This window comes from Silurus meridionalis, chromosome 27 (assembly GCF_014805685.1).
Source record: "Silurus meridionalis isolate SWU-2019-XX chromosome 27, ASM1480568v1, whole genome shotgun sequence".
In the NCBI taxonomy this organism is placed as follows: Eukaryota; Metazoa; Chordata; class Actinopteri; order Siluriformes; family Siluridae; genus Silurus; species Silurus meridionalis.
Genome location: NC_060910.1, coordinates 4,238,737 through 4,255,151, shown reverse-complemented (window position 1 = coordinate 4,255,151; position 16,415 = coordinate 4,238,737). Strand labels below are relative to the sequence as shown.

At 36.4% G+C, this 16,415-nt stretch overlaps 2 protein-coding genes across 2 annotated transcripts; one reads left to right on the top strand and one right to left on the bottom strand.

Moving 5' to 3' along the window:
* Positions 1 to 7,500: 7,500 nt before the first annotated feature.
* On the top strand, positions 7,501 to 11,450 carry osm (oncostatin M). The gene is made up of 3 exons (XM_046841786.1): positions 7,501 to 7,747; positions 7,878 to 7,999; positions 9,646 to 11,450. Exons 1-3 carry the CDS (start codon positions 7,732 to 7,734, stop codon positions 10,036 to 10,038), a joined length of 531 nt encoding a protein of 176 aa, XP_046697742.1. The 5' UTR covers positions 7,501 to 7,731; the 3' UTR covers positions 10,039 to 11,450.
* Positions 11,451 to 11,636: 186 nt separating this feature from the next.
* spring1 (SREBF pathway regulator in golgi 1) lies at positions 11,637 to 16,263 on the bottom strand. Its single transcript, XM_046841785.1, has 5 exons — positions 15,635 to 16,263; positions 14,626 to 14,782; positions 13,568 to 13,719; positions 12,844 to 12,957; positions 11,637 to 12,182 (listed from the first exon to the last, which is right to left on the bottom strand). Exons 1-5 carry the CDS (start codon positions 15,725 to 15,727, stop codon positions 12,099 to 12,101), a joined length of 600 nt encoding a protein of 199 aa, XP_046697741.1. The 5' UTR covers positions 15,728 to 16,263; the 3' UTR covers positions 11,637 to 12,098.
* Positions 16,264 to 16,415: the final 152 nt, after the last annotated feature.

The window sequence follows — 16,415 nt, the reverse complement described above, 5'->3', positions numbered from 1 at the left end:
TGTGCCCAATATAACCTCTCTACTGCTTTCTACTGCCAGATCCTGCCTCAGGTGTACAGGTGTTCTTATTAAAGTGGCCAGAAGTAAATGTATCAAACATACAGTATGACAAAAGAAGGATCCTAGATTTATATAATTGTTAATATAATGAATAGTTTAATTGAGAATATGAAACGGTAAACCCTAGAGCAAAAGATCCTAATACAGTCCTTTACCAGAAATATTGGCACCGTTCAAACGATTAGATTGAACTCATGGTTAAAAAAAAGTTTTTTGGCATTTGACATCTAACAATTGATCGATTTCTCTTTCCTGTAAAAAAATCAAATAAAAAATTCATAATTTCTCTCAGAAACTTGAGATTTGCATAAGTATTTGTGAACTTTTCCGTGTGTTACAAATGTAATTCATTTGCATAATATATCAAGAAAATGCTCAAATAAATAAATAAAATTGTATCATTTTTCCTAATCCTTTACAAACAAAATGTGATTTCGTTGGTATTCAATGAATTTGGCTGTGAAACCCCTAATATTATTTCTGTTGAAACCATCAGAAGTCACCTCATTTGCAGATTTGCTTTCACATGTGATGAAAGTGACAAGTGATGAAAGTGTCTCAATATAAGTGCACCTGTTCCTGGAAGAACTTTTGTTTGTATAATGAAAACCAAGAAGCTACTATTCTGGGAAGATGTTCTTGAAAAGTATCAACAAATTTGGTAATTTATTATAACAATCATATTATTAATAATGTGAAAGGAATATTATGAGTCTGCTGACTAGAGGACAAGAAGTCTGGGGTAAGGAGGGCATTTGTTTGTGTGTTTACACTAGAATTATCCAAACTGTTCTATATAAAATGCTAAAAATCAAACTTGATGGGCCTAACATTAATGTTGCAATGTATCAAACTGTTTCATTTAATAATTTAGTTATAAATAAATAGGAAGCATGACTAACATTGATTTTTATTTCCAGTTTCTAGATTTATTTCTAGTTTTTTAGTACAATAAAAACAATCCCATTTATAATACAATCGAGTTTAATGCCTAATATTCAAGCTATAAACGTATAATATCAAAGGCCTGCAATGAAAAACATGAAAAAATGAAAAGAAAGAAACATGAAAGAATGTTTTTTCAAAATTGGGCTTCATCTGACTTACAGAAATTTTTTATATGTTGTTAGGTAGGAAAAAGTTTGCGTTTCAGTTTACACTTAAGTTCATCACACTGAAAATCTGCTGAAAGAGTAAAAATTTTTTTTGCATCTTAAAAATAAAACATTCCCCTGCGCTTCCTTACGACTCACGTGTACATCGCACACGTGGGTTAACTTTGGCCCACATGCCTTTTGTTTGTACTAGCAATATTACACTTAGATGTATTTTTGCTTGCTTTACAATAAAGGGTACATTAAATTATAAGGAAATGTCTATAATAAATAATAATCTAAAGGAAATTGAAAATTCTGTACATTTATATCCACAATAAAGTATAATCATGTATTTGATAATCAATATATGATTTAATGATGAAAAAAGGTTTACACCCTAAAATCCACACAAACTGTTTTTACAAATGTGGATTATTCCGGTTGTTTCCGGTTTTGAGCGCAGTAGAACTGGTAACGTTTACACAGGAAAGACAGCTGGCGGTGTAAAGGAAATGGATTATTAATTATGTAATGTTTTTTTAAGGGAGGAGACATGGAGTAATAAACATCCACAAAAAATGATCAGTAAAATTTTTTGACATCATTGATATTTAGAGAAGTATACGACAGTTGAAATTCCGAATGAAAGAAAAAATCACAAGAAAGTGACTCATTGTTTGTGCTGTCTCATTGTTATGTCCTTGACGTGCGCTTATAACACAATGCATTGCGTAAACTTTATACATTCATAGAGTGCGACGTGTAGTGCAATGCTTTACGACTGTCCAACGTAAAGAGAATAGAAAAATTTTATGTATAGTAAAAAATACACAGTAACTAAGTATAAAAATAATGAAAAAGAAAATGTATAGATATTTTGGCATCAAGCCAATGACTGATGCATTATTTACATAAAAGTATTGGATTTTTCAGCCATTGTCATTGCATGGTTAAGATACAAAATTGTACAGAACATCTTTGGATGCAATATCGTGAAATTTTCCCCTCACGCTTTTTGCGCCACGGACCGGTTTAATATTGGACGATATTTTCACAGACCGGCCTTTAAGGGGTGGAGGATAAATACAACAAAATAAAATGATGCGACCGGCATAAAAACTCTTATTTTCTAAATATAATAATAAAAGTGAATCCACTGTGTTGTTTTTGTTCATTTTGCTCGCTTGGGGGTTTGAATTTAGCAGTAATGTATTATGTGTTAGAGGCCGGAGCCCCTTTAAGAAGGTAGAGGATGGAGGTAAGACATGTGACCGATGACATGCATCAGGAGTGAGTCATAGACAGATGTGGCAGAGAGAATCCGGTAAATATTCAAAATAAAACATCGTACAAAATCAGATAATAAATAAAATGGAAATAAAGTAAGTTATATATTCTTTCTGTGTGGCCCGGTACCAATCGACCCCTGGGTTGGGGACCACTGAACTAGGAGACCCAAATGTGTTCCAGCAGGCATAAAGCCAGCTGCATGAAGACATGCTATACATAGGTTGGGGTGGAGGATCTCCTGCTATAGAGAGATGAATTGGAACACTGACTGTATCGCAGGGCTCCTCACTTCACCTAATTATCCTACCTTACGCTGACACTCAGGCCCTTGAGCAAGGCCCTTAACTCTCAGTGCTCCAAGGGTGCTGTATCTTGTCTGACCCTGTGATCTGACATCGTTGGTATATGCAAGAAGAGAATTTCACTGTGCTGTAATGTACATGTGAGAAGTAAAAGCCCTTTTACCAGTACTTGACCGAGTCAACACTGATTGGTCACTCGGTCACTCGGTTAAGTACTGACCTAAAGGTAAAAGGGCTTTTACTTCTCACATGTACATCATTCTATTAATAGATCAGTGTGCTGAGAGTCACATTTGAGTGTTTTCACATAAACTTAGTTGATAAACTAAAGAGTCTTGTGATAAAAATCATAATAGGAACATTATAGTTATAATAAATCATTGTACTTTGGATACTTGAGTACATTTGAAGTACATTGTACTTTTACTCAAGTGAAAGTTTAAACGGAGCATTTTTACTGGAGTCACATTTTACAGAGTGCAACTCTAATTTAACTCAAATACATAGTTTGTGAACTTCGTCCACCACTGAGCAAATGGGGACTAAATGTGGAATGGGATGTTCAGGTCAGGTGTCCACAAACCTCTTATTTCATATAGTGTATTAGATTTCAGCCCTGAATGGAACCTCATCAGTTAATTAGCTATCATTATTTCTTTTCTATTTTGGATCAAGTGCTCCACATCATACTTCTTCACCACATTTAAGGCCCTTGATGGGAAACATCATCACGCATCAGGTATAAATTTAGCTCTGATTCACTTTTAGAAGTGACCACATTCATCAAATTCGATTGTAATTCTTCACATGTAGTGAAATGATTTTTACGACTCTCCAAGTATAAAAGTAGATTAAAAGTATGTCTAACTATAAATTATGAAAATAAGGTTAAGAAATATATATATATATATATATATATATATATATATATATATATATATATATATATATATATATATACATACAGTAAAAAAATTACAAAATAAAAAATATATATAATATTGTAAACATCATTTATGTACTATTTATAATGAAGTGGGTTAATTGAGTCAGTCATGACGATCACAAGCTCTTCCACTGAAAAGTTTATAATTGTATGTAGTGGTGAAAATTTATGTTACCTCGTGTTTATTTCTAGAAATGATGTAACGTTGCAGTAGAGTTATTCCGCTTACATCAGACACCTTGTTTCATGAGTAATAATAAAATATCGGTATTACGTTGTAGATGTTTTGTACGTTGCTCTGGAAAAGGCCGTTTGCTAAATGCTATAAATGTATACACACACACACATCAAAGGATTCAGAGAAACGTCTTCACTCTGAATGAACTGAAGCTCTTGGTCTGTATGTACCTGATATTATGTGTTAGCGAGGTGGTAGCTCAGCGGACAATGGATTTGATGGTCACGAGTTCAAATCCCAGCACCATCAATGCTACTTTGGGTGCTTGAGCAAGGTGTTCTGGTTAAGAGGCGTCTGCAAAAAAAAGCTGTGAATGTAAATAATATTGAAGGAAATTTGACAATCATCTGTTATGTAAATTCGAATTCGTAAGATTTGCTCGATAGATTTCTTGGTATTCCAACAACATTACAATGTGATTTGTGATTCATGATGTGTGTAACATGTAACCCCACGCAAGCATTACAACATGTAGACTGGTGACAGCATGGTGACAAAGTGGCATTTCTATATACACTACACTATTTACAATTATTTACATTTTGAAGTACAGACCTAGAAAAGTTAGACATCTTCATGCTTTGAATCTTTGACTCATTTTTGACTTTTCCATGTATAGTAGCTTCTTTTGGTTGAGGTGATTTCCCCCAAAGTCAAACTCTTTTGCTTACTGGCAAAGAAGCTACATTTTACAGCATTTGGTAGATGCACTTATCCAGAGCGACTTACAGTTATTTATACAAGTTAAGGGGGTTAAGGGCCTTGCTCAAGGGCCCTGCAGTAAAGCTGGGATTTGAACTCGCAATCTTCTGAGCAAACGTCCTATTCACCAAGCTACCACTGTACCACTAATCCAATCATACATTATTGTAACTCGCGGTATATTGGTTTCCCTCAGACTGTACCTGTACCTTCCAATTTCCAATTTGGTTCAAAAAAGGTCATCAAAATAGATGCATTTACCCCAGTGTTATTGTCTCGTCAATGGCTTCCAATCCTAAATTTCTAAATTCTGCTTGGGGCCCCAATACATCAGAAATCATCTTCATCCGTGATGTCCCACTTCCATTGCAAGTTCCTTACTACCGCTTTCAATCCAAACGGCATCGTGCTTTTTTTCTATGGTACGTCCCAAACCCTGGAATTATCTGGGATCCCCTCCGTCAAAAGACAAATGTCTTGAAGACATATCTTCATCATTTACAAAAGTTCGTTCATTGGAAGGAAATGGAGCATTGATGTATATCTATTAGGGGTGTATTTGTATTTGTGTTCCAAGTTTCCACATGAACGCATTAAATGGCGGACCGCAAGTTTGTTCAGTCTCCGCTTCGCACTCTGAGAACGGTTTCATGCACCGCTTCAAGAATTTCTCTTGAAAGGAGAAATTCTTGAAAATTCCTATGTGGCAACATGTGGAGGAGCGTGAAAGTGCACCGATTACACTCATCCGCTACAGGTGTGCACCTTAACACTCACAAACCCACTGCCACATCCACATATCGGGGGAGTGAGTGAATGAATGAATGAATAATGGAAGGAAGGAATTCATTAAAGAATAAATAAATTGAATGAATGAATAACAATGAAAATGTACTGTATGTAAAAATCTTGTGTATTTGTTTTTTTTTTGCAGATTGTTGTTAAAGTATGCTGAAAATAAGTAGAATAGAACATATTTACAAAATAAAATATGAAATATATGTAAAAAACACACACCCACACTTGTATACACATCTATATTTCCCAATTAGGTTCTGACTAATGTAAATTATTTCATAAAATTTTTCCATTCATTTAATTTGTGCCTATTAAATCGATTACCAAATTTACTCAATCAAATAAACAAGTGTGTAAAAATGTAAACGTTATTGATAGTACCGAAATCGTACCGAACCGTGACTTAAAACCCGAGGTACGGTACCGAACCGTGACTTTTGGGTACCGTTACACACGTAATTTTAATGCTTACTCTTGGTACATATTTGAACTTATTTTGGTTATAACTCATATATTTTGACTTATAGTGTTTTAAATTTGCTTTGACTCGATTTTCACTTGACTTGACCTTGCCAAGTAATCCAAAAACAAAAATCTGCACTCGAAGCCACTTCAAAACTTCTTGCACTGGGTAAATTTGGAAAGTCCAATGCATGACATTTTTTTCAACTTCTCCAGTGACCATGAATAAAAGAAGTGCGTGCGTCATTCCTGTTTCAACGGGATTGTGCAGGGTTTAAAGCACAGCAGACGTGCTGCAGCACTGGTAGCTCTGTAGTTAAGGCTTCAGGCAACCGAGGGGGTACGATATGAAGAAATCGGGGTGCCTAAGAAGATTGAGAAATCAAATCGCAGCTCCATCAAGCTGCCGCTGTTGGGCCTTGGAATGATTTAAATGTACTTTTGTGATTCTGTGTTTGTGTTCTATGGATATGGCATTTAAATATATGGGTTATATAAAGAAAAAACTCCAAAAAACTTATTTTATATGAAATAACTTATTTTGTAATGTAATATATAACATATAAATTAGAAATAAACCCTATAGAATAACCCTTAAACATTTGCAAATCAGCATTTTGTTTTAAACAACTCAAATTCTGCTTTACCTATAAATATTATAAACATATGCAAAACTATATAATATGCATGTGGATTATGCAAATAATTGTAAAAAAAAAATTGCAGTCATTTGTGAATCTGCATATAAGAAACTTGCTTTTAAAGAAAATGTATATATACAGACTCGGGTCTGTAACAGAGATCAGGTTTAGTTGAACTTTCTGAAGCTCGTGAGAAGATTCGTTTCCAGCCATATCGTGATAATGACCGACGAGGTGCTTCGTGCAGCATGTGAACATACAAACCCCCTGCTTAAATATTCCTCCGGGAAATGCACTGCTTTGTCATTACCACCTGAGGAAAAGTGTAAAAGTGCTCACTTTTTCATTGACCTAATTGCCAAAAGAAAAAAAAACAATAATGTCTGAGGGCTTCAAGTGAACGATTGATGCAGTTCAGTTCTTCTGCACATCATGGCTTTATAAGGAGATAGTCTTCTATAGTTGAAGACACTGTGAGGACACAGTTACTCCACACACACACACACACACACACACTTTCTCAGCATAACCATGTGGTTTTAAGGTTTGTAGGGTTACAACAACATTTCTTTGTAATGCAAAACGTTTCAAAAACATTTCAAAAGCGTTTACTGTCCTCATACATGGGAGTTAATGAAATTTCCTGGGGGGGTGTTTGGTAATTTTGCAGCCATCTTGTTGTGTGAGATGCATTAAACACACTTTAATGCAACAGAGTGTTGGAAATCTTGAAAGTACTCGAATGAGAAGCTCGGTTTGATGCCAACCAGCAATGCATGACAAATTTGAGCTGGAACTGGTTTCATTGGTGACAGTTACATAATGGAAAATACTACAAAAAAAAAAAAATCTGCGTGTCGCAACTTTCTGAAAAAAAAAAAAAAAGAAGTAACATACCATTTCCTTCTTTCCAGATATTATCGCCTTATATGTGACTTAAAAACTACTAAATAAATAATCAGATAAGCAAATAATCCAAATGTGAAAATGTAAGTTTGCTAATATTTCAGCACCTGATATTAATCTGTCGATTATGATCTATAATCATGAAGCACTACTTTCCTCGAGTGACTAATCCCCAACGGCTTTATAAAGCACTTCTGCATCCTGTCCTGCATCATACACACTGAAACCCTGAAGAGAAAAAGGGCTCATTATAATCCAATCAGGACTATTTGCTGGACCTATAATCCTCATGAGATCAACAGCAGGTAACAAAACATTTAATTGTAAAATATATAAATATATATATACATATATATGTATATATATATTTATATTATAAAAAAAAAAAAAGTATTTTTGCAAGTATTTTTCTCACTTCTCTTTTGTCTTGTTCAGGCATTCTGGCAATCTGTTTCGTCTTGAGTGCAAACCTGTGCGTACTCTCGGCTTTCCCGCTTCATCAATGCAAAATGAAAGAGATGCTGAGGCACTTGGAACATGAGATCAAGAAATTAAATGTGAGTACTGACTAAAAAAACTAACAAAAAAACAAAACAAACAAACATTAGAATAGATGCATAGAAGATTTGTTTAGGATATATTGTGGCAAATATTTTGTAAATTTTTCTGTATAAAATTAGTTTTAACAATGTGACAAATTTTTGATATGAAAGCTTATATTTCAGATTATATACATTATATATATATATATAGTAAAATTAACATTTTTGAACATTACACATTCTGTAAACGCACAATATGGATGACAGTTTGTAGACACCTGACCATAAGATTATAATGTGCTTTTTTTTTAATATCTTATTTAGATTAGATTAGATTAGATTCAACTTTATTGTCATTGTGCAATGTACTTGTACAGAGCCAATGAAATGCAGTTAGCATCTAACCAGAAGTGCATAGATATCTTATTTACAGTGGCAGTGTAATAAATAAGGGTATGAGGTTATACAGAAGGTGTAGTAATATGTACATATAACTGAATAAGGGTATATATAGTGTGGTGGTTTTTTATATAAGTATTTAGTCCCCATTTGCTCTTAAAATATCCTCCACTTCTCTGGGAAGATGTTGATTAGATTTAGGAGAGCACTTGTGGAGATTTGTGATCGAACAGCTACAAATGTATTCGTAAAGAAGGCTGTTACTGATGTAGGTGAGAATGTGAGGAGGCCTGGAATGCAGTCAGCGTTTACATTCATCGCAATATGGTTGAGGGTCAGAGCTCTCTAGCAGGAGATCTTCCACTCCAACCCATGTAATGCACATCTTCATAGAGCTGGTTTTGTGCACAGGGGTATCGTAATGCTGCAAACAAGTTTGGGTCAAGTGAAGGGAACATTTTTCACAATTTTATACGATTGTTTGCCTCCAACTTAGTGGTAACAGTTTGGGATTAAACCTCATGGCTGGAACAGTCAGGTGTCCAAATACTTTTATCTATACAGGGTTTTATTTACTGCATATACAATAATTATAACAAAGTTAACATGAGCACATGGGGGTACACGGAAACAATCGACAACTGTGCACTCTGGTCCCCCCCACCAGAAAACTAGTTTACAGCTGAACTTCCAACTTATATTAGAAACTCTTTATATTAACATTATCACCTTTTTTTAATACACATTTTATATCATTCACTAATTATTCGATTTTGTCTAAATAATGCGTTTCGTGCACAGTGATATAAATCTTGCAATACTGGCAAAACTTATAGTATAGAAATGAATCAACAGCTTCTGACCAATCAGATTTGACGATTTTTACAGACGTCTTGCGTCTAGACCCATATATATATATATATATATATATATATATATATATATATATATATATATATATATATATATATATATATATATATATATATATATATATGAGTTTTGCCGTTTTAATGTGGCTTATGTGGTGTGACTAGTCAAAAGGAGTCAAAAAGGCTGAGTGGAATTGATGAGCCAATCGTTAGCCAGCTTGTGTGTATGTATGTAGAAGAGGGCGGACAGCACTTTCCTGTAGGATTCTCAGGAATTGGTTAAAACTACATTGTAAAACTCAGGAAAAAAATGTGTTTTATTCCTAATTTTTTATAATTTTTTTATTGCTTGTTTTTTTTGACCTGCTATTCTTCACTATATCTCTGCAGACAAGCTTAAAAGTGGACCACATTCATTACAACCCCGCGAACATCCATCAGCCCGTGATCAACACGTCGATGCCGATCGCCAAGCAGAACAAGTCAGCGACGTGCGGACTCGTCTACATGGAAAAAGCGCTGGAACTGATCCGGGATCACCAGAGAAATCTGATTAAAGACGAAGACATGGAAATTCTCTTTAAAGAAATTATTACGAGACTCCACAGAGACATTATTCCTTGTGCAAATCATAACCTGGCGAAATGTGACAATCCTCATCATCCAGTATTTCCCGGTTCACACTTCAAAGCCAAGCAGTGGACCAGGAATTTTTTGGAAGCATCCGTGAAATTCCTTCACCAGATAATCCATTTGCTCGAAAGGCCAAAAAGACACGAATGAATAGGTGGTTTTTAATGTTTATTTATATTTGAAAAAACTATTTATTTTTGTGCATTATTTATTAACATTTACTGTTTTTTTATTTAAAAAATCTGCAAAAAAAAATTATGTATTTTATTACAATTTTGCCAAATATATTATTTATTCATTAACTTTGTGTGTTGGTATTTTCTTATATTTATTGGTGCATTTTTTTTTAAATATAATTTTTTTTTGTATTAGTAATTTAAACTGAGATTCAGCTGTATGGGTTGTTTTTTTTTTTTTTGCAAAATTTGCTGAGTCATATATTTGTGTGCATTTACAATGTAATAAAAACAAATATTTAATTTTCTCAGGTTTCTTATTTTGTCTAATGCTGTAGGTCATGGTATAAATCCTAAATATATACAATATAATTAAATGATGCAAGGAAAAAAAAACCGTTTGAACCGAACGTGGGTTAAACCGTAAGCGGCGGTCATTAGAGAAGCAGGTGCACAACGTGGGCTATAAAACTGCTTTGGGAATCCTAAAAGACGCCGGTAATTAATCAACATGTCGTGTGGAAAATGAAATGATTTGGCTCTTGTTAATTTCCTAATTTGATTGCAGTATTTGTTGTACAAATCATCCTGATGATTAATTGTTTTTATGTCGAGAGAGGAAAAGGGGGAGAGAGAGAAAGAGTGAAAGAGAGGGCAAGAACACTCGTGAAATTTCAGCTTCATCTCTCAGGTGTATTCAAAACTTCATGAGGAAAAAACTTGCTGCTGATTCGTTTTCTATTACAGCAACTCAGCAAAATCCATGTCGGATTGTTGAGACGTTTTTGGAAGGAGTCTCCGATTTCAGAGATTTCAAGTAGTTTTTCCCACCATGAGAAAGTCTTCAGGATGGAAGCTTCAGTGAGTGTGAAACTAGATTTTACAGCAAGTCTTAAAAGAAAAAACTGAAGTAGTCCGTTTCCTGTATTTGCACGGATGTGCATTACCGATGCTCAGTTTTCTTTTTGCTTTAAAAATTAATAAAAAAAACCACTGGAAAGCATCTGGAAATTGATTTAAAATTGATCTGAATTCTAATAATTGCCTGTTAATGTATTAATAAGATTGGTGTGTGATTTCTGAACATCTCATTCAACATTTACTCTCCATGTGCTTCCCTTCACTCTTCTGGGAAGATGTTTTTATTGAAGATATCTGTGAGGTTCGTTCAACCACAAGGGGTGTTAGTGAAGTCAGGTAGTGATGTGGGTTCATCTCGGATCTCAGAGGTGTTCTCCGTGCATCTAACTCTGTGGTAACCGCTTGAGAAAACCAGATATGGCTGGAGAAGTCGGGTGTCCCAATACTTTTGGTCCAAAGCGTTAACAGGAAAGGAAAGTTAGTAGAAAACCGACATCCTGTGATGAAATCGGATACGGGGGTGTTTGGTGCTGAATGAATGGATGAATGGAAGAAAAGGGAAGGAAGGAAGAAACGAAGTTTCTGACCACCACAGGAACTCGCTTTGCAAAAATTCTGATGAACGTAACCATAAATAGATGTTATGTTATTTTTTAATTAAATAACAGTATATACATTTTTTTCCCAGTTTCTCCGTTTAGACGAGGCGAGTCGGGTAAAAATGTTTTATTAAATTAACATACGGCTTTAATACACAGCGCTATACATGCGAGCCTTTAGTTCAACGGTAATCTGACCTGGATTACGATCTCGGTTTAAAACTGAAGCAATAATAATTGCACCCGCGTGCTCTTCCAGACGGATTGCACAAATCTGTGGTTGTCCCCAACCTCTGACATCAGTCTGGTGATACATTTCCTGTATAAGTAATGTATATATCTAGTGAACTGGCCACCATAGGATCCTTTTTCTGAGGTACCAACCCAAAATATCACGTAGGACGATATGAGTACCGTGACGCCGACGAGGTCGAGATGATTCTTTGTACTTTTTCAGAAATGTTTTTTTCCTATTTTTGGAGACGTCTTCATACTGACGCGGTCAGTTCGAGTCCGGTTAAAACAGCGGAGAAGGTCAGAGGTAGTATAATTGTGTGGAGATGCTTTTCCTTCGTTAGACGGGCTGGAGCTCAGGAGGGCTTACGCCATAACAGTACTTGGCCTGAGGGTTTCTGTAAGTGTTCTCATGCTGGACGCTCTGCAGGAAAGAAAACAAAAACAAAAAAAAAACCCATGAAATGGAGACAAACTGAAAACTATACAGAATGTGCAGTACACAATTTGGACAAAAGTATTGGGACACCTGATTTTTCCAGCCATATGTGTTCTTTTTTTTATTTGTATATGATGGCTATGGATGCTGTAGCATGAAATTTCCCTGTTTGTTTAAACTAGGAGATCCAAACCTGTTCCAGCATCAGGATGCACAAAAGCCAGCTTCATGAAGATATACTTCACATGGAATGGAGTAGAAGATCTTGGGATGAATTCAATTGAACACAATTGAGTGCCTCCGGTTTTGTGGTAACAGTTTGGAAAAAGACCACATAGAGCAGGAAAGGTCAGGTGACCCAATACACACGCACACACACACACACACACACACACACACACACACCACACTTCATTTCCAAAAGTATTGTCAATATACCTGGCAACACAAGTACGTTAACTCATTGTGTACTCACTTTTGTTGCTAATTATTTAGACAATAATAGCTGCATATTGAGTTATTTTTAGAGGACAGTAAATCTGTACTTTTTACAAGCTGCACATTCACTACTCTAAAATATATCCAAGTTTCATTTCTACAGTATTTTCCCTTGAGAAGGCCGAGTTGATGAGTTGATGATGGTTACCTGTGAGGAGGTGCGGCATTTCGCCAAACACAGCTCAAAGTGATCCTCGACTGCGGTGAAAAGATTCCGAAATCCCTCTGCTGCTCGGTTCAAAAAGCGCTCCAGTAAAGGTTGCTGGTGAGGAAACCCACACACAGAGAATCAGAAACTTTGTCATTAATCAATGCGTTACAGCTACAGTTTTTTGGAAACACCTGGTATTTTATGATTTTTGAGAGACACATACAGGGTCCTTAAGAGTCTACGTAATAAAATACGTTATTGTTTATTGGAATGACCTGCCCAGTCACTGCACCTAAATCCTTCTGAACTGCTCTGGGATGAACTGGATCACAAGGTTAAAAAGAAAATCTCCAACTAGTGAAGACCACCAAGTTTCGGCAAGTTTTAAAAGAGGGATGGCAAAGTGTTGCAGCTGCATGTTTGGAGAAACGAACTCTCAGCATGACAAGAATGTGTAAAGGTGGTATTCATGGGATAAAATGGAAAGTAGATCTTTAATTCTCTTACAGGAACCCTGACAGTTCCTCAAACTCAGCTCCATCGCTCAAGTCCAAGTTTGCTCTCAACTAGAGATTTATCAATTTTATGCTTTTATGGTTGGACAAAGACGTTTCATGCAGGGTCCTGTCCTACTGCTTCCTTTGGCCTGTCACTACCCTGTACATGTTTTACAGATCAAGTGTTGTTTGCTAGACTGATGAGGACAGAAGAGGCACTGCACCTTGTCTGGCTGGAGGCAGCAGGACACGCAGTACTCGTAGATGCTGCAGCAGCCGTTGGGCAGGCAGCTCTTACACATGTATTGGCCGGAGCGTGGCGTGTTCACGTTACAGCACCCGTTCACCAGCAGGTCCTTCCTTTCACACACGTAACCTGAGGGATGATCAGCACAATACGACGAGGTCAGCATGCTCGAGACGAGGACTTTATTCTAGAGTCTTAAAAGGATTCGGAGACAAAGGTGCCTTTTGTATTATATTTGAATAGAAACTCAAGGACAAGAAAATCTTTGAAGTGGTTAAATTTGTGAAATTTTGCCTTCCTGAACTCTTTCATCTCTTCCTCACCTTGACTCCTTTCCCTCTTTACCCTCAGCCACTTTCTTCTCCTCTCTTTCCTCAACCATGGACCTTCTCTACCCCATGACTACTAAACCCAAGAAGGCCTCTTGTCCCTCCCCCGGCTGACAGAAGTGTTCCGCAGCAACTCGGATCAGCGATCAGAAGTGGAAAAAAAAATCCCAACCTCGCCTCCTACCGTGCACTCCTGACCAAATTCTCTTCAGACTTCACTTCTGCTAAGACTGCTTTCTACAAGGAAAAGCTTAAGGCCTCAGCACAAGATCCTCATAAGCTCCACAGCATCTTCTCTTCACTACTCAACCCCCCGCTCCACCTGCTTCCACCTCCCTGACTGCCGAACACTTCTACGATGAGAAGATTGAGGAAATCTGTCAGATCTTTATAAATTTCTCAAGCACAGCTGAAGAAAGGGTGCTGCAAATCATCCAATCTTCAGATCTCACCACCCACCCGCTGGATCGGATCACTTCAACTATGCTCCAGATCATCTCACAAGACCTCCTTCATCAACAGCATCGTTCTTAGCATCTGGCCATGTGTCAACAACATTTATTCCCATCTTGAAGAAACCTGCTCTGGATCAATCAACATCTACAGACCGGTATCGCTTCTCTCCTTTCTTTCTAAAACTCTAGACATACGCAGGTGGTTCAGGGTGAAGTTTTCCTTTTCCTCAAAGAGTATTTACAACATTTACCAAGTTCATCAGTGAGGAGGCTTTTCCCCTGGATCGAGTTCCTGCACTGGGTGATCTGCCTGCTGCTGTTGCCCAGGTTGAACTTGACTTTCCAAGCGATGGGGTGATCGGATTCCCTCGCCTCCAGCAGAGTCCGATCCCGCATGCTTCTCTCCTCCTGTCATCATATATTTAGTTTTTTTTTCTTTCTCAAATCACAACAGAATGGCTTCTTTCAAGAGGCAAAAGTAATAAATAAATGTGAAAACATGGGGCACGGGTTAGAGAGAATGTCAGGTATGATCGTGTGTGTGTGAATTCTGATTGGCTGTTTTGATTTTGTAAAACAAGATTTTGGGGTTCATTCATAGCCCAAATTTTACATTACAGTGTATTGTAATTTATTAATAATCAAACACTTTTTAAATATTTCCTGTACATATATTTACATATTGATCTTCACTTGTCAGTTTGCACAGTGCAAATATTAGCACTTCTGCTAGATTTCTTGCTAGATCCGTGCTAAGTTCCTGGTCTATGCAATGCCAATAGTTCTAAAAAATCTATCTATCTATCTATCTATCTATCTATCTATCTATCTATCTATCTATCTATCTATCTCTTATTGTTTATCATGCATAAATATTTTACAAATAAAATATATATATATAATAAATCTAATCTATAATAAGTTTACAGTTTTATTGCTCATATGTACACATGTCAGTGACTCATTAAATATGAATCATAATTAAATAATGTAATAATGAGGCATAAGAATGTTCGAATTGTTTACACGTGTGCAGAAGTGTGTGTGTGTATATATACATTACAGTCACAAAGATTCATAGTGTGTTAGTAAAATATTAGTGAGTGTAATAACAGTATGCTGAGATCTGCTTTGTTCTGGGTCATGAATGTATGCAGAACTAATATGCATGCGTTATAAACGTGTTATAAGACGTTATAATCACGCACACGGTTTGATTATGATGAAGCATGATCATGGTGACTGAGTGTAATGCCTCACCTGTTTGAGTGTGCTGGTGAGGAAGTAAATAAGGGAGAAGCCGAACACGACCCCCAGGACCCATCGCCTCCTCAGCAGCCTGCGCAGCACCATGGGGCCGGCTGGGTCTTGGTTTAAATGTGCACCAGATCAGATTAGATCAGATCAGACCAAGAAAGAGACCAGCAAATCCTCTCCAATGCAGCTTGATCGTTTTGTCCTCGACTACATAAACACCGAAAAGGATGAAAAGCGAAAACGTGACAGGCCATGCAACCACGCGCATGCGCAGTTACAGCCCATTTTAGATCCCGATTTTAGATACTTAAACACATTTATTTTAATTATTCATGATGCGAAATTGACATTAAATTTGACATCAAATCCAGTAATGCTTGTTTTTTTTTTACACCACAGTGGCAAAAAAATATATATACACATCCGGCTAATAACCAGCTAGCTATCGTTTAGCATTATCGGCTAAATCGGTAAATAAACACGCGATCCGTTACAACAATATAATAATAAAGTAACCAAATAAAGTAAAATAAAGAAATCTAAAGCAAGTCGCCACTGCATCTGACAGGCAGCATCAAAATATATATATTGTCTCCCCCGAACGCGGAAGTGTTGAGTCAAAACGTCTTCTGATTGGTCAGGCTTCCGGAAACAGGAAGAACCCAAGTCCCGCCTTAAAGCGTTCCGAATCTCGCTAACCGATTCCTGAATATATTTGTTTGTTGCATATAACACAATAAAAGCTACGAAAAACAATATTTTACATTGTATGCAAAAATCTATA

Excerpts from the sequence above, each read along its gene's own strand:
- osm (XM_046841786.1), top strand. Across the intron at positions 8,000-9,645 it reads ATGAGATCAAGAAATTAAAT|ACAAGCTTAAAAGTGGACCA; the intron begins GTGAGTACTGAC and ends ATATCTCTGCAG.
- spring1 (XM_046841785.1), bottom strand. The coding sequence starts at position 15,727 with ATGGTGCTGCGCAGGCTGCTGAGGAGGCGATGGGTCCTGGGGGTCGTG. Across the intron at positions 14,783-15,634 it reads TCACCAGCACACTCAAACAG|GAGGAGAGAAGCATGCGGGA; the intron begins GTGAGGCATTAC and ends ATATGATGACAG. Across the intron at positions 12,958-13,567 it reads GCTGCCTCCAGCCAGACAAG|CAACCTTTACTGGAGCGCTT; the intron begins GTGCAGTGCCTC and ends TTTCCTCACCAG.